Genomic DNA, 24,974 nt, shown 5'->3' with positions numbered 1-24,974 from the left:
AAGTTGCATCATCTTTAGTATTGTGTCGCCTTTGTATTTAAACAAAAAATAAAATACAACATCTTCAGAAAACAACTTTTATTTATATCTTATTCACATAAGGAGCAACACAGTTTCAAAAGCATCTGCAGGATTTTATCCCAGTGCAAAAACAAAGACGATCCGATTGGGTTCACTGCACATGTGGTACTCTAGTACAATCCTGTCATCAGACCGGCCACATCCCTGATTCACCAACTTCCACTGAACCTGGTACCTGATTGACATCAGCAACTCTTGTCTCTTAAAGCTTATTGCAACTGACTTCACATGAAACAGTTGTCTTCTTAACAAAAACATGATGGAACATTAAAGTGGCAGCGCCTCAATGAAGCTGATTAATTCCTCTGATTGCTGGCAAAAGAAATTTAGTAAAATTAGTGAAGACATACAATATTTGAGTTGTGTATTTGAAGGCATATTCACACTGTCTGTGAAATGGACTGGATGGAACAAGTCAAATACTGTTGATAGTCTCTAGACAGAGCAGAACTGCCATGAGATCCTTCAAAGTGAAGTGTCACACTAATCCTTTCTCCTGTTCAGAATGCACAACCCTCTGTAGAGATGCTTCATGCTGCTGACCCCCACACCTGGGCAGAGTGTAGACAGCCATGCTTTTGAAACACATGATGTCTCTCTGTGTGTGTTTTTCACGGCTGGTCCCCCTCCTCCCAGCAGCCACTTCCACCAACCACCAGTAGGAGTCGCTGGTGCAGCAACAGGCACATGGCCCTGTTCATTTCCAGCCTGTGCACATAGATGAGATAATGCTACCTGGAATTGAACCAACGTGCGTTTCCTTTTTGACACACGTTTGAGAAAGGTTTTTACATAAAAGAAACAAAAAAGGTTTCAGAAGAAGATAATGCGACAACAAAAAACAGATGCATGTCTCATGAAGGTGTTTAAAGAAAATGATCAAATCTAAATCTACGTTATTTACTCCATTCTATGGAATATCATGACAGTGATGGAGTGAATAAGTAAGCAGTACCACTTTAAAGAAAGCTCAGGATGAGTGTACCACTGTATTTAAATAAAATCTTAAAAACAAAAGCTGGGGGAACACGTTCAGACACTTTCTAAAAACAATAGCTAGGCTGCTCGTCGTTCTCAGGAGCAACATGATTATTGGACTAACTTTAAACCTTCTGTATATTTAGATTACTGGACAGATGAGTCCCGCCCAGTAAAAATGTTCTTCTATACACTTTGTATCGTCATGATGCACTTTAGCCCTTAGAAGACTAACATTCATCAGCAAATGACCTCCCGAGCGTAGTCGATCAAAAAATACAGAGATACTATTTGACCAAGACTCCTAAACAATTCTATGGATACATTTCCTCTTTACACTTTATACACACACAACACAAAGCAAATCCTGAAGTGTTAAAAGTCAAGATGTTCAAAACATTACATCCAAAATGGCAGGAGAAAACACTATAGGGTTGAGCATATTTACATTATAATTACAAGTTTACAAGCACACTGTGTTAAAGAATGAGTCTGTACAGGGACTGCACCGCAGGCAAAAAGCTATCAAAATAAAAACGTGTTGATCAGAGCTAAACTGGGCTTTTGACTCGTAGAGGAAGAAAGAAATCAACGTTTGGCTCCAGCGAGCACTGCCTGCTCTCACCTAAGACACAGTGGTTGTTGCTTTGAACCTGCACTGGTGTGCAGTACGCCACCTACTGTACACAGTGGGAAGGTTTCTCACTACATTCAATTGACGCAAATACAAGTTTGGTATTTTAAGCTATCAACCTATCAACCAACCAACCAACCAACCAATCTTCTAGCCAAATCATGACTAATATAGTAAATATACAGTAGCATGTGTAACTAGAGTTCAGAATGGCAGGCAGCTATTTTATAACATGGCGATGCAAGGTCAGTTTAATTCCTCTCTAACGTACCTGTCATTACAACTTCTCATCGCTAAGAAATCCCCGACAGCTGCATCCACATATATCAGACAATTTGAGATAAAGTCCAGGACTGACTGACTGACTGACTGACTGACAGCGCGTGCACGCGCACGCGCACGCACACACACACACACACACACACACACACACACACACACAGTAATGTTGACATTCTTCATAATTCCTCTTTTTTGAAGTGGCCATTGCACAGCTCATACAGCTAGGTGCCTGAGGGCAGGTGGAGGAAAAGGAGTGTGGGGGCGAAGCACGATGGTCTGCTCAGGCGTGAGGTTTAGATGAGAGCTGCAGAGGAGAGGTTTGGTCCACAGCATCAATTGTGAGGAGTGTGTGTTCGCATCTGACAACTTCCTGTCAGACACACAATCAGAGCCACCCTGAGCTAGCAAATGCAACCCACAGTACAAACCTCAAGAGAACACCGTGTCCACCCAGGTAGAGCCAAACCTCTGGCTTTGATTCGTACTCTGGCCTGGATAAGGGGAGTTGAGAGACACCGTCCTACAATAGTGCAAACACCGTCTGTAGTGCGGGGCAGAGGCCGGATGGAGCGGCTGTATTAGAGCCATTTTTGGAGCGTGGGCAGGTTCTTGTCCATCCAGCGCTGGTTCAGCCTGATGGTTTCCAGAGCTTCCTGCACGCTCCTCATCTGAGAGCCGCGCTCCTTCAAACTGGAGAAGAAAGTCTGAACCTGCACAACACACACACACACACACACACACACACACACACACACACACACACACACACACACACACACACACACACACACACACACACACACACACACACACACACACACACACACACACACACACACAGATGTTATGTTATCACTTGGCAAAACACAGTGAACAGTTAATATCTCCCCACAAACAGTTGCACAGACCCTCAAATACGCTGCATTAGAAAAGAAACAAAACATACTTGATCAAGGTGGGCCTGTGTGGAGAACTGAGAGGTGGCAGAGTTGATGATTGTCTGGATGGCAAAGGAGCCCATCGGGAACCTTTAGCCAAAAACACAAAAACGCTGATATTGAGCTTTTCCTTTTTTATGTGAAATAATCTTAGAATGTATTCTCAGTGACGACTTGTATGGAGCTGACAGGGACCACTTACTTCTCTATGAGGCTGTCCCAGTTCTCTTGGATGAAGTCCCAGACAAACAAGTAGCCGGTGAAGCCTTTACACACAGTGTTGATGACCAAAGGCAACTCCTGCGTCTGGATGATCTCCCCCCTCAGACCTGCCTTTAGAATCCTAGACAGACCGCAATAAGTGTTCAGAGCATAAACAACACTGACACGACACTCACCTCCTTACAGCAGGGAAATAAACTGCTGGCCAAGCCCTTTAAATCACCACTGAAGAAAAAACACATTAAGAACAAAAAAATACCAGCGCCAAGGAAAAAATGTTTTATCACATCTCAAATATTGGTGTTTTATTGCCTGTAACTCAACGTTTATCACAGTACCCAAGATTCAAAATATTGCTGCTCTGTTACACATTGGTTTTAAAGTAATGTTCCAATAATAAAAAAATAAAAAACTTTGAACGAGTGTATTGGATTGTTCCCTCATTCAGTGGGGAAGGAAAGACGTTGCTGCTTGATGACCAGAGGCCAACACACACACAAACACTTACCACACTATAAGCCGTGCGTTCTGAGTAGACGCTAGGCCCCGCAGCATTTTTCTCTTCTCTGCATCATAGGTGACACGTCCGTACATGCTGAGCAAAGACCCCCAACCTTCATCGGATTGAGCAGCCACCGTGAATACAACTTGCTGCAGATCCCCTGGGATCCTACAGGAAATAGAAAGATGAAAACCTATTTTAGGTTAAACGTGGACCAAAATTCAGCTCACGGTCTACAACTCAACGTCAGATACCAATTCAACCCAGAGACATTCCCCCATGGATTCTATCTCTGTAAAGAGGTTTGCGCTGCCCCTCTCACCCTGCTGCAGCTGTCAATGTGACCCAGAAAAGCAACTGAAAAGTAAATTGTGGGCTATACGTACCGTGAGGTCCCGTTGGACTCGACATACTCTTTGAACAGGGCTTGGGCTTGCTGAGTGCAGTTTTCTTCATTCAGACTACAGGCCATCCCAAGCAGCGCTGAGCGCAGCTCCTGTGTAGACACACTCTCCTCCTCTTTCCATGTTTGTTTGTCCATCAGAGAACCAAACTGATGCAGAATATAAGACTGTCGTATGCAACAAAAACAATAATGGATTGTATTAGTGCACAGAAACACAAGAATGAATGATTTCTTTTCACAGACGTGGGATGTTCGCTTGTATCCTAGATGTCTTGATACAACAATAAGTTGCCATCAAAAGTTACATCTTAAATAAAGTCAATCAAGATATGAAAATGTGTGTTTTAATGTTTCTCATTATTGAGACAATTACACTCATAAAAACACTTCATAGTCCACACATTGATTTTGAAAAACATATTTCTTTTTACCAACTTTTCAGGATTTTCAAAAACTCAAGATATTATGCAGGTGTTTGACAGAAACGTGGCTCATTATATCTTTATTCTCAAAATGTATTGTGACCTACATTTCTTAACTGTAAGCGCGCGTGTGTGTGTGTGTGTGTTCATGTATACCTTCATGCGGGCCACAAGATGGTGCTCTTGTCTTTTGTCAAGCAGCCGGTAGATTACATTGAGCTGTAACAAGGCCTCTGTCACAGGAGAAGTATGAGTTTCATTGGTCATGTACTTCAACAGGTTGAGGACTTGGTGAAAGGACACGCGTCCCAGTCTGTTAAAAAGACAGGACAGCGGGGGAGAGGAAAGAAAGGTGGAGAATGAAACACTCCTCTACTTTCCGTTTCTCCTGTAACTAAATGCAATTCAGAGAACAACTATTTATGTTGTCCGCTTTACCTGGAAAGAGCAAAGATGTTGTGTATGAGCGAGGCCCGGTCCTCGTGTGTAAGAACACCGACATTGTTGGACAGAGCTGTTATCAGAGCAGCCCAGCCCTCTTCTCCGTAGTGGACGATGTAGAAGCCTGTGTTTCTGTAGTTCAACTTCAGCCACTTTACACCTTCTGGTAGCTCCTTCAGAGTCCCTGAAAACACACACAGAAATGTAGCATTTGTCACAAAATAAAAAGCTTGACTCCTAACTTGATGTTGCAGGTAATGCTTTGTGCTTTACCTGACTTGTTCTTCAGAGTGAACATCTGTATGCACTCAGGGGCCAAACTACAGTCGTCAGTTACGTACGTCACCGGAATATTCCACAAGCTGAAGAGAACAAAATACAGTCAGGGTTGTGTTGTGTTTCTATGATCTGGGGGGGGGGGGGAATTGAACCCACCTGGAAGTCTGCTTGGCATTGTCCGATGTGAGCAGGAAGGGCTCCTGTGTGAGGGTCAGCTGGCCTCCCTTACGGCTTACAGTGACCAATGGGAAGCCTTTCTGTGACGTCCACGAGCTCATCATCTCTGACACATTCGGGTGCTGCGCTGCGACCTCAACCTGAGGACAGCAAGAGAAATCCAGAGTCTGTGCAGTCCAGTGTCCATATTTACTGTTTTTTGTTATGTGAATTAAATGAAGACAACTGTGACTGGCAGTAGTCTGACACTTTGCAGCTATTTTCAGAAGATTACAATTTCTACAAACCAAACTCAAAGGGGATGTTAACTGAGGGAAAAATAAACGGGGCTCGTGGTTTCAAACCTTTTTGACAGTAAATCTACTGTCTGTATCTACAGCATGCTGTGCTCTGACATCCCCTCAAAGGAATGTGAGAAAAAAGACTCTTATAGGATCAATAAATGATGACATGATCAACTATCATCAGAAGTAATTTACTGCTTTTTTATGTTGATAATGCAGCTCAACCATTATGTGATGACAGTGAAACTAGCCAAACGCAGCTGGTGTCAGATGAGTATATTTTAACCACATGGCTGGCTGACAGATTACTGAGGGAAGTTAAACGTTAGATGTAACCAAAGTGATAAACACACACGCACGCGCACACACACACACACACACACAAACCTGTGTAAGGCTGTTCCAGAGGTCGTTGGTGTCCGTGTTTGATCCACTGAACTGTTTCAGGTATTGAATGATACCTTTTCTGAACTGTTGGTCCCCTGGCAGGGAGGCATTCAGCATCAGGAGAATGGAGGCACCCTGGAAGACACAGGCACAAAGCATCTGTGATCACACCCTAAATAGAGCACTGACTAAAGCTCTGAAAGAGTGGGAGCTCCAGTTGAGAAATTTCTCTCTGAGTTAAAGAGCTGAATATGGAAGTTCAGTGAATTAATGAGGATTGCATCTATCTATCTGAGTACATATAAATTACAAAAGTGTACCTTCTCATAGGAGACAGAGTCAAACATCTCTTCCACCTGTTCCGGCGTATTAACCTCTGTCGACACAGCATGGGAGGAGTTAAGTGCATCACTGTCCAACGCTCTGAAGCGTACTGCCAGGAACGAATTACCCTGCAAATAAACACAGGATTTACTGCGAAGGCACACAATGAAGCACACAGCTTTATCTGCTTCAAATGATATGAGGCAGATGTGCAAACATACAATGTCCAGCTTGGGCAAAACAGTCTGCAGCGACATGTACTGCATGTATGTGGCAAAGCCTTCGTTGAGCCACAGGTCGTTCCACCACCTCATCGTCACCAGGTTTCCAAACCACTGCAACACATCATCAGAGATAGATTAGGACCCGACCGCAGCACATTCACCGTGTCTGCTACTTTCACCAACAAACAGGCAAACACAACTACCTGATGAGCGAGCTCATGCGCGATGACGGAGGCAACTATTTGTTTTTCCAGAGGAGAGGACTGTTTGCCCACCAGCAGGCTGGTCTCTCTGAAAGTGATGAGTCCCCAGTTCTCCATTGCTCCTGCCAGGAAGTCTGGGATGGCTACCAAGTCTGACGAAAGAGAAAGGAAGAATATTGGGATGTGTAAAGAGAAGGGGGGGGGGGCACAAGAGTGTGTGTGCACCTTGTGTGAAACATGCAAGTACCTTTGTGCACTCACCTAGTTTTTTGAGGGGATAGGTAATTTCAAAGAAGCCATTGTAGAACTCCAGCAGTTTGCAGGCTGTGTCCAGAGCATAGTCAGTGTGCTCCTTCTTCTCTGGCACAGAGTACACAGACACCTAAAACACAGAAAGAAATACAAAATAATTTGATCAGCAAAAACAGAACTTCACTGAATACTAAATTAAAATAAATACAAAAGTATATGTATATATGTATATATAAGTATATATTGAAAGCCAAACGGATTCATATTTGTGTAAGACCTACCAGAGTTTCTGAGACATTTTTGCTGATGGGGGTGAAGTCGGCGACGATGAAGGCCACCAGGTAGGTGCTCATGTTGACGCTGGTCATTTCAAACTCATCTTGAATGAGGCCATTGAGAAGTGGTGTGCTTTTAGCCTGAAATACAAAAGGACAATATTACTACCAACTAATTAATACAGCGCTGCAAGCAAAAAAACAATACACGCTCTGCTTATTTGTCCCCACGAGTCGCAGTGGGGACAGGACTGACCCACGAGTTCCTCAAGAGAAGGGGTGACATAGTGTACAGAGTGAGTGGTGACATAGTGTTTTGTAAATTGTGTCTATATAGGTGACACACGTGACATTATTGGTCAGCTGCAGTTGACAATGTGTGGGGGAGCAGAGAATGCGGCCGTGCACACTGACAAAGACAAAACTATTTTTAGGTCATAAACTATGTGGGGGTGTTTCAACACTTCAAAATAAGCATGAATGAATGAATATTACAGTACCTGAGGCATGTTAGAAAGAGTCAGGTAGTTTGGTTTCCTGCTGATTCTAATCAGGAAGGTGGCTTTGAAAGCCGGTTCATCAAAGCAAGGAAAGGCCTTCCTAGCTGAGAGCGGCTCAAACTGGGTTGCTGCTAAGACCCTGGTGACGAGGGGGAAGAGCATGATCATGCTAAAAATAACAAATTAGATATTTGCTGTCATTTCAGGGTTTTTTTATGATTTGCTATGAAGACACACAACCCTCTCTGTACAGGCGTTTTATAAAGTCCTTGCTCTGCAGGACATCTTTCAGTTATTGTGAAGTACTTTCACAGCCAAAGAGTGAAGTGTACCTTTTGTTTCCGTCTTTATCGGAGTATGAACTGTTGTAGAAACCACTATAGGTATGCGAGAGGCTGGCAGAGTACTCCAGGGTCAAGACACAGTTCAGGCCTGTTTTCAGCTCCTCTGAGAACTGAACAGCTATCTGCTCCCTGGGTATGTACTCCAGTACAGTCACATCTCTGGCCTCCCCATCACCCAGCTGGAAGACATGGATTATTAGTAGATGAACAGCAGACAACATAAGAAAAGCAAAAGGTTTCAATCAAGTGTTTTGTTCTGGCTCAAAAGAGATCTTTTTAAGTGTGTATATATGTTCTTTACATCTAGTCAGAAGGACAACTAACTCATCTGAACTCTCAAGGTGTTATAACACATTATCATCCGCACACAAACCCCTCCCAATCCCACCTTGAAAGTAGCTTTGGTGATGTTGAGATTAGCACCGTGCAGGACAATGCGCTTGGTGTTGTGATGCACAGACATGCTGATGACGGTGCGGCCGGTGTAGGTCATGTTGTCGAGGTCCGGGTTCAGGGTGATGTCATAGCTAAGGGGACGTACGCTGCGAGGCAGCCGGAGCTGTGCCCACGGAAACAGTTCACCATTTGTGGACACGGGGTAGACTTGCTCGAAGGGAGTGGTCTTGTTGGTCTTTGGACAACCACTCTGCAGAAGGATGGAGGGTCGGGGTCAGCTGGGGAAATGAGTATGATAAATCACAGAAGCAGTGGATTGTTTTCTTACCTTGGTAAAGGTGCATCCAGGTAAGAAGTACAGTACCATAGTCATAGAGGCCACTATCACCAGGAATAACACACACACAACCATGGTACGGGCTGAGGGTCGGGAACATGACCTGAGACCAAAAAGAGTATAATATTACTTACTTTTACTAATTTACTAATTCAGGATGAAAATTAACAGCAGTGCGAATGAAAAATCTGTGAATGGTGAAACAGAAGCTCTGAACATTAGCTTCAACTTGGTACTCTGTTGCTGAACGGACTAAAACCCTTTTACATGAAAATGAAAAATGTTTGGGCATATTTACGTTGTCAGCACTTTAGCACCAATAATATGTTTTTGTTTCACCCTGTTCCACTCCATCCATCAAACGCGGTTAGTCAGTTCTCTGTGCTATTTAACAACATAACTACGTCAACGGCGACTCGCCAACAATGCATCTGGCAATGCTCGGCCGTTTTGATGCTTTAGTTGCTTGTAGTGTGAACAGAGCATAATACTTGAACAGGAAGCTTCTAATATTTTGTTTGCATTTAACGGCTACTTTTGTTGGTCTGGGATTACCACTGAAAGCGTCCCTGAACAGTATCGTTGTTACATATGCTTTATACTGGATTGGACTGACTGAGTGATTAAAAGGATATGTCCTGTTACATTGAGGTGCACTAACTCTAATTTAGCATGGATTTGCTTATTTACTCTGCAACTGTAACTACAACGTAGCTGCAGTTTCAGAACATTTTGTCCAACCTGTTCACCTAAACCACCAGGACTTGTTATATCATTTTATGTAAATCTTAGTCAAAGATGAGGTCATGGAGGAAAGAGAATTTGATTGAGCCCACAGAGATTACAAATGGTGCTTATTATATTACCCCCCATCAACAGTTACGAGCTCAATATGGCTTACTTATCTCAAAATGTGCTTCCAAAAAAATAACAAATATGCTGCAGTATTTCTTACATATGGAAGCTTAGTTACAGTGTAATTAACCTGAATTCAACACTTGTATATCACCAGGCTCAAATATTAATCACATGAGCTTTACATGTGATGATGCTTGATTGCTTATGCAGCGCTGCGTTTTTATGCCAACATAATTTATCCCAAATTATGACCTTTTCAGAGCATTACCTGGGTGGAGCCTGTCTGGTGTATGCGGACGAGATGGATCTGTGAGCAGCGCTACGGTTCATGAAGGACATGCCCAGCAGACGGGCTGAAGACTCGCAGTCCTCTTCATCCTCGTCCATGTCGTTCTCTCCCAGGCCTCGCACAAGCAACCGGGAGCTACGAGGCTCATACGCCACCTCATCTGGGTCAAGAGCAGGAAACGTCTGCAGAGAGCATGTACAGTGCACTCTGTTAGTTTCCAGTGTGGCTGTGCAGGGTTTTCCATATAATGTTAATAACTGGATTACCCTCCCAGATAAATGAATAAGAACAGGGTGAGATACGTGTCCAATTATAATAATTGGAGAGCATTAGAGTCTTTATTAGGTTTGCGGTTGATGCAGAAATAAATAACTTGAACGTAAGCGATGCAAAGGGGGGTAAAATCTAGGAGAGGGTGTGTTGGATGTCAGACAGTGAGGGAGGGCAGAGGTAGTGGGGACTGGGGGTCAAAGGTAAGGTCTATAAGACTTTGTTGATGAAGCTTTATGTGACAGTATGTCGCTAATGACAGAAGCTAATTGGGGAAAATGGGGTAAAATTATTAAATTTAGATAGTTGTGGCTGACAGATCTAAAATACTTTCCAGAGCAGTAGTATGTGAACTGAAAGCGTACAAATGAGCATCATTGGCTATCCACAAGTGTCACCCTTGAATTAACTGATCCGTATTTATATTGCCTTGATCTGTTCCCATTATCAGATTTACAGATGAAAGCACTTGCTAAAGGTAATGTGCAGAGTGGTGCAAATACGCTTTTTGTGAAATGCAAACTGTTGAGCCAGGCTGGTCCTTAAAATGAACACATGTAGAGCATGCATGGCATAAGATCACATGAGCATACTGGAAATGCAGAGTCTTTGGCCAAATCCACAACATCAGGCTCTTCTTGAAACATGCTGTTCTCAATCATGTTCCTCGGCAGGTTGGCTCGCTCTGCAACACACAGAGGGAGAGAAATCACAAAGGAGATTCTCAAAAGAGGAAGAGAAGTGAGAGAGAGAGAATCTAAATTATTACATGCACTGACACTGACACACACACACACACACACACACACACACACACACACACACTCACAGTGTTGTATGTTAACATACGTGCTGTGACTTTTGGAGTTTCAAAGTTTTCCACAGAAGAGTTGTGGAAACAAGCCATTTTTTTTTGTTCTGTGTGACTGTGCAGGCAACATGAAGCCTTGTTTAACAAAGCACTGACTGAGTTTCTTCAGTTTCCTGTTAGTAAACCTCCTGCAGCATTTCCTGGTACTTTGACCTACAAAGAATGGGTTCATAAGGCTGTAAGACATACACTAATAAGTTTTGAAATAGCTGTAATTCCTTCACAGTTCATTCATTCATGTGGAGAATGAATGAACTGACAAAGAGTGCTCAGGTACAGGAACAATCAGAATCACAATCAGCTTTAAGGACATTGAAAAAAATGAAAACAAGGACATTAAAAAAAGCTAATACAGTGAATATTCATCATCTGGCCTCGTCACTGCAGTTTACAAAAGCCCGCATTTCCATAACCTGCGTCTTCCGACTCAAGATTCATGACATGAGTTACGCCGTGTCTTACAAAACCCACGTGATTTTCTGGCAGACAGATTCTCCAAACAATAGTTCTCAGTAATCCTTGAAACAATCAGGGGTATGTTCATCCTCCTAATTTAATAATACCGAAAGTAGTAAAACTCGAAGCAATGCGAGTCTCCCGTCATGCTTTTTACAAACTTAAGACAAAGCATTTTCACTCTCAGTTGGTGATGATTGGTGTGGAAAAGCACAGAGAGCCAGTGAACTCTTGTGAATATACAGTGTTCATACAGACACAATGACACCAAAATAAGCTGAGCTTCATTTCCCCAAAAGAAAGACGAAAGTCCAGAAATGCACGAGGTGAATTTAGTTTCTTGTATATCCTGTAAAGTGTTTCTGATGTGCTGTCACCACGTCCCTGTCTGGACCACATTGCTGTGGTATGATTGTCTATTAATAGGCTGAGAGCTAAGTAGTGGGTAATGTGCATGAGGATATGATAAAAATAAGATCCATACAAAACACATCAAACTGGATTAATCATGGTTGTCATGTCTACTTCTAATTGATGTGATATTATGCTGAAAGTTATTGCATATAAGCAAGATGACGTGCTCGGGTGAGAGGGGGCAAAGGGATGTGATGGTTATCATCTGGACTACAATTAGAAAACACACCACGCAAATGTGAGCAACCAACAACTCCTGTACTTTCGTCAAGCTGGTTAATGCTGTGTACATACAGCTTCATTTTCTGACTGTGCTCTTCCTGTTGACTCAAAACATTTATTAACTCTACCTTAGAGTCACAGAAATATAGCTAAATGTATTTGTTGGACAAGTGTGTCCACTAATTCAGCCCTAAAAGATGCAGAGTACTGAGCCACGATACTGATACTGGTTGTTTGGTGATTCAAATTAGGGGAAGGAAGCATCTGTTTCTGTTTTATCACCATTGTCTGGTCAGAATGTGGTTGTGAAATGTGACTTTGGGCTTTTACTTAAAGATCACTAAGTCAGAACAAACAGGAAGAAAGAAAACAGGAAGTCTTCCTGCTGTGATTTGGTGATTGCTTCTTCTAGGTTGAGACCAACATTGAATAAAATAACACCCTCCGAGGAGAAACTAGTGTTTGCGCTGTGTTTTATTGTTTGTTTTAATGAAGTCATGGACACCGTAGCACCATAATAGAGGTTATAAAGCAGCTGCTTGCCTGAGCTGAGCGGAGCATGACTTATCAGCTCCCTACACCAACACAAAACAGCTCTTATCAAACCAACAGGCTTCAACTGAACAAACAATGCTGCAGTGTTTTCACAGACAACTTGAGTCTCAACAGTGCCATGCTATGTTTCTGTCAAGGCAGCCATTGTTTAAACTGCTACAAATGTGTTATTGGCGTCGTTCTGTTAAAATTACAGCAAAACGTCACATGAATAAACAACATGGTTCACACACACACACACACACGTTGTACCTAACGTTACAGTCACAAACCGCTTTGTCTTTCCAAAAGTCAAACCTATCCCTCTTAACATGTGTCCTCGGTGAATGTCACTGCTAATGCCCCCATTAGTTATTAGCTGGCCTGAAGCTACTAGCCTGCTGATACTGTGCCTATCATCTTCCTTCCTTACCTGCGTTGTTGCTGTCAAATGGATCCATGGTAGGATATCTCAAACAGCTCCTCGCGTCCAAAAACAAGGGGAAACCTTCACAGCAGCTCCACAGACGTGTGTGCTTATCTAGCTGGTCCACAATCCACCGGTGCAGGCTAACAAACGCTCACAATAATTAGCAGCCTGTCCTCACTGCTCTAACGTTAGCTTGGAACTAGCCAACTTCTGACATTTGTAAGTGACTGAAGAAACATTCAGTTAGCTAACGTTAGCGTTAGCTGATACCTATAACTTTATCGCCCATAGCTGTTTAGTAGACTACAACGTGAGTGCGGCGTTATCCAAAAATCTTACGCTAATAATATGTACACAAATCTCACTCTGACATGCCCGTTGGTAAATTAACGAACGGACAAATGACACTTTGCTTCCTCCCCGACCGGTTGTTGACAACCTCTCATCGAATTACAATGCTGACATCCTATTGGATGTTACTACCGTAGGGCGGGGCTAGGACATAAGACATGCACAGATGCACGCCAACACACATACGTAAATATTTTACTACACTTGTGAAAACATTGTATTTCTTACCATTGATGACATGGTGGTTAATCCTAACATGCTTAACCTCAACCTGGCCCAAAGAAAGCTAAACTCTACCCATTTACAGTTAATCTAACCGCAAAACAAAGTCTGAACTGTCAAATAAATGGTTTAAACAACAAAAACAAACACATTTTTTTCTTTTACTATACTCGTGTGGAGTTTTATACTAACCAACCCTAAATGTTAACCCACATGTCTAACCTCAACCATAACATATTCATAGCTCTTACCATAACCCCAAGTCTTAGCCCCTAAATAAATAGTTAATATGATGAATACCAAGTACAGGACTGTCTCAGAAAATTAGAATATTGTGATAATCCCCATACGTGTGATTTAGTTTACTGAACCAAGCTGAGTGTTTTTCAAGGCTCAGGAAACCCTTGCAGGTGTTTCGAGTTAATTAGACGATTCAAGTGATTAGTTGAATACCCTACTAGTATACTTTTTCATGATATTCTAATATTTAGAGATAGGATATTTGAGTTTTCTTAAGCTGTAAGCCATAATCAGCAATATTAAAAGAATAAAAGGCTTGCAATATTTCAGTTGATTTGTAATGAATCCAGAATGCATGACATTTTTGTTTTTTTAATCGCATTACACAAAATAAAGAACTTTATCACAATATTCTAATTTTCTGAGACAGTCCTGTAGATACACAAACAAACTGTTGGGGAAAATCTAAATTACTAATTATAATGTGTGCTTAAAAAGCTTGGTGTCCTTATGTGTCCTTGTTGTGTGAACTGCCTCACCACAGTTGTTTAGTCTATGCGAAAGAACACTCAGCAGCATGTCCTGGATTGAAATGATAATAAGGACTGTGGGAGCATTAAGATGGGTACAGAGCTATGTTATGAGAACTTAGCCTCCTGACTATGAGAATGTGACCTTTGTGCCAGAACAAATGCTCAGGTAAAGTTGCAGACATCTACTTGGACCACATGGCGTGGACGCCATTTTGTGTGTGTGTTATGCTTTTGTGACGTATTGCCTGTGACACTGTATTGTTTACTTGGTATAAATATCCGAGGCTCAGAGTCAGACCTCTGAGCAGCCTTGATCCATGTATACTGTATGTGAATCAACTCTGTCTCCTTCTTGCAAGAATAAATGGCCAATTGATTAATGATTTTCCATCGGTCTTGCGTGAATTTTTCTAACATAGATAGTCCTTCGAGCCGGATTCAACATCTCCTGCTTCTCTGCAGCTTTGTGATCCTGAAATCGTGCACGACAGAGTCCAGGACTCTTGACAAACTCCTCAGCCCTATCCTCACACGAGGATAGTTTGGCAAATTGAGAGGCCAGGATTCTGCTGCAGAGGAGGAGGCGTGACGAGTTCCTTTTGGTGAACCAGGCCGTTTGGAAATCATTACAACCTGGGATTCTGGGAATCCACAATCATTGCAGGTAAAGAGACAGGGTTAGAGTCTCGTGTCTTTTTCAGATTAAAGTCCTGAGGCTGGGTTCGAGTCCCATGCCATTCCAGACCTTGCTGACGAGCAAACTGGGGGAATTAGATATTTGTCTTTGATTCAAGGAGTCTAGAAAAAACACCTAAAATAAAAATAATAATTTAAAGTAAAAGAAAAACAACTAAACTATAAGAAATAATGGGTTCATGCATGAGCAAGAAGAGTGAAGATGAAAATTTAAAGGGAGAGATTAAATATATGAAGATGAAGATGGAGAAAGCATTAAACATGTAAAGAGATGGAAGGAAAAATATGGGTTTAATGAGAAATTGACAGTCATAGGATGTCAACTAGAGATTCACCAGATAGAAAAAATGCAAGGGGAATAAAAAGAGAGTAAAGACTACAGAAAAAAACAAGACAATGAGAAAGAAATGCGAAAATAACGTGACTAATTCTCCTGATTTGTATCCAAGCGTACATTTTAGTGAGGGGGTGTGCAAAGGGCGACCTCCTCCACCTCCTTTCCTCTGCTTCTCCTTCAGCCATCTCGCAACAGGCTCAACAGGCTCCTGATCCTCCAAAAACTCCACTCCGCTCTTCTCCTGCCACTGTTCTGGACATGCCAGGCCCGAACGCGAAAAATCCCAGCACAGACAATTCAGCTGAAATTGTGTCTGCGCTGGAAAAAACTCATGAGCGAGGACTCCAACGGACCACTCTACAGGCCAGCACACACCAGATCGGGCACAGAATATGGTGAGCAAAACCCACCAGTATTATTAACTGTACACAGCAACAGTGTTGCAGCGTAACCATGAAAAGGAAAAAGGGAAACAAAATATGATATTTGACTATGATGATGCTATTTGAAATATCTGAACCTGTTTGTTTTAATGTGTGTTCCCGAGACAATCAAAGACGCGGAGGCAGGTGTGGACGGGACAGTGGGAAACGTGGAGAGAGAGCGGATGGAGGGGAGAGAGAGGATGGACGGGAGTTTTACGGAGCGGAGTTTGGTTGTGTGTGGAAGAGAGTGGACAGGAGGAGGACATTGGAGGAGGAGGCCGTCAGGACACCTAATTCAGCTGATAAATCAGGTCATGTAAAAGCGCACACACACATTGATGCACAAACTGACGGTAAAGAATAATAAATAGAAATATTAGAACTATATCGAATAGAATTGTGGGGTTAGTTAAATTGAAGGATGTAAAGTAGTAATTTTGTGTGATTTTGGGGCATGTACAAGCAGAATATCTGATGCTGTTTGTTGTGTGAACTGCCTCACCACAGTTGTTTAGTCTATGCGAAAGAACACTCAGCAGCATGTCCTGGATTGAAATGATAATAAGGACTGTGGGAGCGTTAAGATGGGTACAGAGCTATGTTATGAGAACTTAGCCTCCTGACTATGAGAATGTGACCTTTGTGCCAGAACAAATGCTCAGGTAAAGTTGCAGACATCTACTTGGACTACATGGCGTGGATGCCATTTTGTGTGTGTGTTATGCTTTCGTGACGTATTGCCTGTGACACTGTATTGTTTACTTGGTATAAATATCCGAGGCTCAGAGTCAGACCTCTGAGCAGCCTTGATCCATGTATACTGTATGTGAATCAACTCTGTCTCCTTCTTGCAAGAATAAATGGCCAATTGATTAATGATTTTCCATCGGTCTTGCGTGAATTTTTCTAACACAAACAAACACACATTGGTTGTATTCAGCACACGGATATGTTTCAGCAACACACACAAAGGTGGCAGGAGGTACAATTAACTCTTTTATTGTCTATCTGGTAATTTAGACTACCGAGCATGTAATCTCTCTCTCAGTCTGGGTCTAACAAATAAATCCCCTGCTAATTTACAAAACAGTAATTATATACAAAACTCTTCAGTGATATCGACCATATTACAATAAGCAAATAAAAACACGTACAAAATTCAAAGAAACTTTCAAATATCCCCGTTGTGGCGTCTGTTAACCGCCACCTGTCTTTCTGCTGTCTTTCACTGCAATTGTTTGTTTAACCAGTTTCTCAGAGTCTCGAGGTTCCTCTGAAACCAGCGAACATTTTTCTGCACGTTGTCCAGGGCCACCTGAGCAGCTCTCAGCTGAGACGCCTGCTCTTTGATGGACTCAAAGAAATGCTGCACCTGGGGATCAAACACATAGCCTACATTTACACAAACACAAACACAAACAAGCACACAACTCAGATTTAGACCTAAAAAAGTTAAATTCCTCTTCAGTTAAAGCTACAATTATGCTTGCAAGAAATGTAGCACACATGTATTATACTTAAGCTTTTATAGATATATATATATTTATAGATATTATCATCATTATCACTAATATTGCCAATGCCAACTAATACCAATAATGATAATATCAATTTAATCTCTAAATTGCCTTGTAGACTATAGATGAATCCAAGATATAAGAGGGCATTTACTTCAGTGAGCTCCTCTGGAGATGAAAACTGGCCTGTGGTACCGATGAGGATGTTTCTAATACAAAATGAGCCCAACTGGAACCTGCGGAGCAGAAAGACAACAGAGAGGACACTCACAGGTTAATATCTCTTCCTCCATATGCACACAGTGTTATTCAGGGCATTTTTTTTTTAAAGCTACCCAATGTGTTGCATGCGGTGTAATCAGGTCCTTATTAAATCCAAAACCTGTTCCACTTGTTACTGAATGGCATGGAAGCCACTAAGACGCCAGGTCTTACTAGTTTACACAAAGTTTTTGCATCCAACTAAAAACACCAGGTTGATGAGTAAAACACACTTTTAACAGAGTATATATACTGGGTAAGACATTAATATGTTTTAAAAAAGGTAAGCAAAAGTGCATTTTCATAGCATCACATGTTTGGACTGATATTGTCGTTCATGATGGTCTCCATTATGTTGCACTAACTTTTGAACCAGCGTGTCCCAGTTCTTTTTGACAAAGTTCCAGGCGAGGCGATGTCCCCGCGGGTTCCTGGCCACCATCAGGATGAGAGAGGACAGGTCCTGGGATCGAATCACCTTCCCCTCAAGACCCAACTCCAGCAGTCTGGAACACAATAACACACAATATAACCTGCTCTAGTAACGCCCCATTATCTGCCATCACTTGAGGAGCCACCACTGAGAGATGTCTAGCATATCTGTAACGAGACACTGGATAAATATTGGATATCTGTTGGCTGTGGCTCCCCATGTTTGCCACACGGTGGCAGCATTTACCATGTTCAAAATGTATTGGGGAGAAGATGTACCTGTGCAGTTTGTTTGTGTCTCTGCTGCAGGTCAAGGCAAACAGGATTTTGCTTTTTTGTGCCTCAGAGAGAGACATGTTGTATGTGTGTAAGAGTGAAACCCAGCCGTGGTCATCCTGAGCTCCAACTGAAAACACTGTGTCTGCCACGTCAGTTGGCAAGCTGGAGTAAACACAAGCAGAGATGCACATTAGAGATATGATGAAACATCAAATTATACGGTCTGGGCTAGCACAGGAAATAGCTGCTGTTTATGTGAATGATATCAGAGGTTGTTGACTGATAATGATGCGTGCTGAATTATAATTTAGACAGACGTACTTGAGTGTACCGTTGGACTGAAGCCAGTCTTTGAAGCTCTCACGTGCCCGCTCCAGACAGGGAGGGTCCTTCAGGTGGCAAGCCAGTGACAGGACCTCTGACCTCAGCCGTCGCTCGGACACAGAGCCCCTGTCGCTCCACGTCTGCCGGTCAATGACCGCACGGAAGAATCGCAGGATGTACATCTGCACACGGAGAAACGGCATTTCACAGGAAATTAAACTGCACCGCATACCGACATTTTCAGGAACATCATACTAAATTTGTACTCTCATCTTCTTACCCCCAGGTTGCTTATTACATCAAACTCATTCCTTTTCTCAGTCATCCGGTAAAAGGCCTCCAGATAGCCTATTCCTTGGAGGAGAGGCACAGTGTGCGTCTCCAATTGCAGGTAACCAATCAGGTCTAAGCCTTTATCGAGCGGCAGATGACCTGCCCTTTAGAGACAAACAAGAATATTTATAGGTGTTGTTTCAAGTGGGATGATTAAAGCTGTATTGTTTATGTCACTGTCTGTTTTGTTGTCTCACACAAACACACACATAGAGGCTTACGTGACCAATTGAAAGGCGTTGTGTATCAAGTGAGTCCTGTCTTTGTAGCTGAGAGCAGTGTGGTTTTCCCTCAGTAGTTTTGTCATCTCGTCCCAACCACCATCCTCATAATGAACCACATAATAGCCTGTCATGTCAGTGTTTACTTTCACCCAGCTGACTTCCTCTCCTAGATGAATACTGTCTAAATGAGACATAAATAGCAAAAGAGAGCATAGAAAAACAACACAATGAAAAAGCATGAAATGTGCATAAAATATATTTAACATATTCTCTCTTCCCTGTTACCTGTGGGTGTTGTCATCAGGTGTCTGTGGATGGTGCTGGAAGCATCTGTCTTGTATGTCAGGGGGATGTGCCAAAGGAAACTATATATGAAAAACAAGAGTATTATTTAAATACTCTTTTAAACCTGAGAGTTACTTTAGATTAAAGGTAATAATGGGCGTGTAGCTGCAAAAACAAAAACACAGAGTAGAGGAGCAACGTGCAGTTTTGCTACAAGAGTAAATTAAGTAGTAAACAAAACTGTACAAGTGCATGTGCATGCTCACCCCTGTTGCAAAGTTGACCAGAGACGGTCAGAAGGCAGCACTGTCCTCAGGAACCGGTCCTGTCTCAGCAGCAGATGGGGCCCTTTCCTAGTTACAGTTACCAGAGGAATACCTTTCTGCAGAATCCAAGTGTTCATCATGGCTGTCAGGTCCATGTGCTCTCCTGCAAACAGGTACTGTAGGAGACAATACATGCAGCCACAACACGTCACACGGCCAGAAAATAATTGTTTACACTGTGTAAAATGTATAAGAGGACAACAATGAAGAGATGTCAGTGAGTGGATGTTTATATGTTTACTCACTGCATTCTTGGAGGCCTGGCTGCTGCTGTAACAGTGTTTTCCTGAGATGAAGTCCTCCTCGGAGCATGTCTGGAAAACAACAAAAGATTTTTGCAAATCCCATTTATCTTACTCCTTTCCAGAGTACATTACAATGCTTTACAATTTAAATGTGATCTATCAAGGCAGTACTAAAACTCACTTCCAATTTCCTTCTGTATAATACAGTACAATTAGCTTTGGGAGACCTTTAACTTGCTTGAGATTGGTAATGCATCACAGTGGACACCACATCTGCTTTCATTTTTGTCAATGTTTTGTTATCGATGCATGGCACGAAGGTTCATTCTTTTAGAATCACTCACAATTACATTATTGGGCAATAAAAACAGACATTATGTTCATTTTAATCAATTACCTACTTTATGTAACTTTCTAGTCTCAGCAAACTGATTTATGCTCCATAAAGAAATGAATGGGAACAAAGTCTGTCTGGAAGCAGGGTAAACAAATAAAAATAACCAAAACACTACAGCATCCATTATAAAATGTTTAGCAGACATGTTAAATATACCAAACTTCTAAAATATGAACTAAACATAATAAAATATTTATGAACTGACTGATTGATTAACAATCGTGAATTGGACAATTCATGTAATTTGTGTTAGTACATTGGCTAGGCTGTCCCACAGATCCTGGTTGTGTGCATTTCTGTAGCTGTATTTGCGGAGGTATCGTACTATCCCCCGCTGGAACACATCGTCTGTCAGAAAGTGTCGCAGCATGTGGAGGACACATGCTCCCTGGTGGGAGAGAGAGAGAAAAGCTGTATTTAATCAAAGCCCCGACAGGTTATGCTGTAGGTTGGTTTCAAAGCAATTTGAATGTTGTGAGTCATAAATGTCAAAAATGCAATTGTTATGCAGTCAAAGGTTTAATGGAAGTTTCTTCAACTACTTCAAACCAGGCCAATCAGAAGTGAGTAACATCAATATCAGTGGGGTTTTAAATGTACTATGTTTGTTTTGTTATCCCTGGTTTTGGAGACCTGTATTTCCACAAATAGGATACGCATAATGAACTGCAGGCACAACACATGTATGAGACTGAAAGCATACTTTGTCATAGGAGACTGTGTCAAACATCTGCTTGATCTGAGTCGGGTTCTCTGCTGGGCTGGATATTGGCCGAGAAGAGTTCAACGAATCATGACCAACTGCTGAAAAACAGGTGTGCAGAAGATATTCCTCCTGCAAGATTGTGCACAGAACAGGGTTGTGGTTTACTACACATAGTATTAATCTACCACTATTAATCATTTAAGTCGATTCTCACATCAAACCAAGCACATACCACTTTGAGGTCAGGGTAGGTGGCCTCCACTGAGATGTACTCCATGTATCTGGCAAATCCTTCATTCAGCCAGATATCGTTCCACCACTCCATGGTCACCAAGTTACCAAACCACTGCAGGCAAGATCATTAAGATTATGAGCATCCAAAGCCAAAAAGTATGTCAGTAGGGTGCAGACACTGTGTCACACGCTCACCTGATGGGCGAGCTCATGTCCGATCACCATGGTGACCCAGAGTTTATCCGAAATGGAGGACGTGAGGGGATCAAAGAGCAGGCTGGTCTCCCTGTAGGTGGTCAGACCCCAGTTCTCCATCGCACCAGACTGGAAGTCTGGGATGGCTATCAGATCTGAGAGCGGGAAAACACAGGTCAGTGGAGAGAACGTGAAAGGGTGAAAGAGGGGGATCTGACAAAGTAGTAACAAGAAAACTAAACAAAGGGTACCTTGTTTGGGTAGAGGATAGTGGATGTTGAAATATTCCTCGTAGAAGTCTAGCATTTTGACAGCAACCTCCAAGGCATAGCGGGTTTGTGGCCACTTCTCAGGGGACGCATAGATGGACACCTACAGACACAAAAGTTCATTAAAAAAAAGTGTCCCTGAGAAAGAAATGTTGTTGGCAAGAAAGAAGTAAATTCAAATATTGTCAGTGAGGCCACACCTGCACCCCAGAAGATGTTGTTGCAGTGACATATTTGAAGTCACAGATGACAAAAGCTACGAGGTAAGTGCTCATCTTTACACTTGCATCAAACTGGTCCTCAAGCACGCCATCGTTTACTTCAAACGTCTTGACCTGAAATACACAAACAGATCACTGTAGCCATGTCGCGCACACATTTGAACATGTGTGATGGCTAGCATCTATGCAGCACTCACTACAGGCATGTTGGACAGAGAAATGTACTCTGGACTCCTCCTGATCCGAACGGAGAAGTTAGCTTTGAAGCTCGGCTCATCGAAACAAGGGAATGCCATCCGAGCACTCGTGGGCTCAAAGTGAGTTGAAGCTAATGTTCTGAAAAGACACAAAGAGGCGTAAAGACAATAGACTCTCGAACTGAAGTTGGAACCTCTCTGTATGTGTACGATATATTACAATCTGGTCTTACCTGGTCTCTCCTGTGCTGGTTCTGTAGGTGCTCTTATAGAAGCCATAGAAGCCTTCTGACAATTCTGCCCCAAACTCAAGATACAGAAAGTACTTTTGCCCGCTGCTGAGCACCCTGGGCGAGAAAATGCCGATCTGCTCGTGGGAAGGGTTATGAAGAACTGGGAGAACCTAGAACAAGAAGAGATGGAGAGGGGTTGGGTCCATTGTAGGTAACAATGACAAATAAGGTCTAATGATTAACTGCGCTGCATTTACAACTACCTGATCAGACAGGTGAGCGAAGTTCTGGTCCACTATGGTGGCCTTGGAGATCTGCAGACCCTTGCTGTGCAATACAACCCAGTTTGTGTTGTTCTGGACATCAATCTGGATCTGCACTGAGCCAGTGAAACTGAGACTTGTGAGGTTGGGGTGCAGGAGGAGGTGGTAGTGAAGGGGAATGATGTACCTGAGACAAAGAAACAATTGAATTATAATCGATGAATAAAAAGATAGAGGTCCGGCAATTTTCTTGTAAATTTCTTGGATGCGGCCGTTAAGAAGCAAGCGTACCTTGGCAGGCGAAGACGGCTCCAAGGGAAGGACAGATTACTAGTACCCAAAGGAGATTGTTGTCCAGCGGGGTGAGGAGGGCTGGACTGTTGTGAACTCTGGGTGGGCTGCGACCCACCCAGAGACATGTGAAATAGAGACAGCACTAAAAGCCTCACCAAGACCATTGTGGAAGAAATGTCCTTTAACCGCTGATTTAAAATTAAATAAATAAGCCAACCGTGCGACAGGCTGACAGTTAAATGAACCTGGTCACATCCCAAACATGAGGAGTGATGAAGGAGCACCTGATGTGAGTGTTGAATTCCTGCCGGGATGATTTGTCCAGATGTCAAACTGTCAGAATATGGATGAATCAATGACGTCTCTTAAACCTGAAAGACATTACAGCAGGATTAAGAACACACACACGTCTCTCAATGGGACTTTTATACCACTGTAGTTCCTGTTATTCTCAAGTCCAATCAAAAATGTTAACATTTACTGCATCTCACCACTAATGTCTTACTGCCTCGTCCAGACAGATTAACGGTTGTTGTTAAGGTGTCAAAGGTTACTATCTTTGCTGTAAAACTTGGACAAACCTTTACTACCACTGTTAATATGTTATGCATTCATATATTCATACATACCCTAAATAATTAACCTGCCACACATTTCTCATATAGCTTGCAATGTAGCAACCCTGTTTCTACCCACTAGTTAAAGGTGTTAATGTTCCACAAGGGGACAGTTTTGTTTTGGACCTCGCAAGCATGACACATGGATTCTGTCGAGCAGTCGGTTAATTCGGCCACACAACACAACTCGGGCTGACGGAGACTCAAACATGTGACAAACGAAGCGCATGGTTTTCCATGCGGACAAAACAAGGTGAGGACACAGCTATAATTGTGAGGTGACAACAGCTGCAGCAGCATTAACGACAGTTCAAATGAGGCTGCACAGGCAGGAGTCGTGCTGTGTATCGTTATGACAGCAGAAATGAAATAGCAGAAACTAACTGTGGAAGATTGTTATGAAGTTACAATTAACATAATGCACACCTTCTTTAGAAATCGTGTTTTAACAAAAGTAAACGAGCAATTGCCCAAACGTACCTCGTTCATATTAGCTTTGTCATTTCCTCGTGTTCCTGTTGTTGAGTTTCACTTTCTCTTAAAGGCTGAGCTCGCGCCCACTGCTGACAAATTACCCTGTGCGCGCGCGTGTGTGTGCATGCAGGTTACAGGAGTAGTATCTAATGTTCTGGGTGCGTTGATATGATCGGTTTTCTTACCTCAGGGAGCTAACAGCCATAAGCAGGTGTGTCTTTAATTGTTCTAAACTGTCTTTACTGTCCACATCACTGTCCTGATTCTGTCCTCTTTATGAATGCAGATAAAGCCCACACTGTGTAAGAGCTCACTATGTCTCCCTCTCTTTCTCTCCCAGTGTGTGTGTGTGTGTGTGTGTGTGTGTGTGGTGGGGGTGTTTTATTGTTAGTATTTAAGGTCATGACAATGTGACATGTCAATCCCCCATAATGCAATGCTCCTGGCAAAGCCAAACGGCATGCCCTCATTTTCACACACTCACAAAGTGCACAAACAGACAGTGGAGCTACTATAACTAACAGACATGGCTGAACCACACAGGGGTCTATTTTACCTTCCTATCATCTATTTATGGGCAGGTAAGAGCTTTCCATTTATAATACATGATTA

The 24,974-nt window shown here is 42.5% G+C and overlaps 2 protein-coding genes across 2 annotated transcripts; both read right to left on the bottom strand.

Annotated features, from left to right (window-relative positions):
• Nucleotides 1–63: 63 nt before the first annotated feature.
• On the bottom strand, nucleotides 64–13,621 carry lnpep (leucyl/cystinyl aminopeptidase). Its single transcript, XM_079161483.1, has 22 exons — nucleotides 13,236–13,621; nucleotides 10,899–10,990; nucleotides 10,015–10,217; nucleotides 8,880–8,991; nucleotides 8,544–8,801; nucleotides 8,144–8,334; nucleotides 7,812–7,950; nucleotides 7,318–7,452; nucleotides 7,046–7,166; nucleotides 6,785–6,936; nucleotides 6,579–6,692; nucleotides 6,354–6,485; nucleotides 6,034–6,168; nucleotides 5,342–5,502; nucleotides 5,180–5,268; nucleotides 4,904–5,090; nucleotides 4,622–4,778; nucleotides 4,024–4,208; nucleotides 3,644–3,805; nucleotides 3,116–3,256; nucleotides 2,922–3,003; nucleotides 64–2,685 (listed from the first exon to the last, which is right to left on the bottom strand). The coding sequence occupies exons 1-22, from the start codon at nucleotides 13,261–13,263 to the stop codon at nucleotides 2,554–2,556; spliced, it is 3,108 nt and encodes a 1,035-aa protein (XP_079017609.1). The 5' UTR covers nucleotides 13,264–13,621; the 3' UTR covers nucleotides 64–2,553.
• A 3,398-nt stretch (nucleotides 13,622–17,019) lies between these two features.
• erap2 (endoplasmic reticulum aminopeptidase 2) lies at nucleotides 17,020–24,443 on the bottom strand. Its single transcript, XM_079161492.1, has 21 exons — nucleotides 24,369–24,443; nucleotides 23,269–23,642; nucleotides 22,978–23,164; nucleotides 22,715–22,884; nucleotides 22,482–22,620; nucleotides 22,264–22,398; nucleotides 22,046–22,166; nucleotides 21,795–21,949; nucleotides 21,598–21,711; nucleotides 21,363–21,494; nucleotides 20,916–21,047; nucleotides 20,263–20,331; nucleotides 19,958–20,133; nucleotides 19,692–19,771; nucleotides 19,404–19,587; nucleotides 19,130–19,286; nucleotides 18,847–19,031; nucleotides 18,526–18,687; nucleotides 18,180–18,320; nucleotides 17,708–17,789; nucleotides 17,020–17,408 (listed from the first exon to the last, which is right to left on the bottom strand). Exons 2-21 carry the CDS (start codon nucleotides 23,433–23,435, stop codon nucleotides 17,262–17,264), a joined length of 2,835 nt encoding a protein of 944 aa, XP_079017618.1. The 5' UTR covers nucleotides 23,436–23,642; nucleotides 24,369–24,443; the 3' UTR covers nucleotides 17,020–17,261.
• Between the last annotated feature and the right edge of the window lie 531 nt (nucleotides 24,444–24,974).

This window comes from Pholis gunnellus (genome assembly GCF_910591455.1).
Source record: "Pholis gunnellus genome assembly, chromosome: 6".
Classification (NCBI taxonomy): Eukaryota; Metazoa; Chordata; class Actinopteri; order Perciformes; family Pholidae; genus Pholis; species Pholis gunnellus.
This window is presented reverse-complemented; position numbering and strand designations above follow the sequence as displayed.

What these genes read in the sequence shown, in the direction of transcription:
- lnpep (XM_079161483.1), bottom strand. Translation starts at nt 13,263, where the DNA reads ATGGATCCATTTGACAGCAACAACGCAG. An exon ending in TCACCAAAGCTACTTTCAAG is followed by an intron (nt 8,335 to 8,543) that starts GTGGGATTGGGA and finishes CATGTCTTCCAG; the next exon opens with CTGGGTGATGGGGAGGCCAG. An exon ending in CTCTTTCTAACATGCCTCAG is followed by an intron (nt 7,453 to 7,811) that starts GTACTGTAATAT and finishes TTTGTATTTCAG; the next exon opens with GCTAAAAGCACACCACTTCT.
- erap2 (XM_079161492.1), bottom strand. Translation starts at nt 23,435, where the DNA reads ATGGTCTTGGTGAGGCTTTTAGTGCTGTCTCTATTTCACATGTCTCTG. An exon ending in CTATCCTCTACCCAAACAAG is followed by an intron (nt 21,950 to 22,045) that starts GTACCCTTTGTT and finishes TCCCGCTCTCAG; the next exon opens with ATCTGATAGCCATCCCAGAC. An exon ending in AACGCCTTTCAATTGGTCAC is followed by an intron (nt 19,287 to 19,403) that starts GTAAGCCTCTAT and finishes TTGTCTCTAAAG; the next exon opens with GGCAGGTCATCTGCCGCTCG.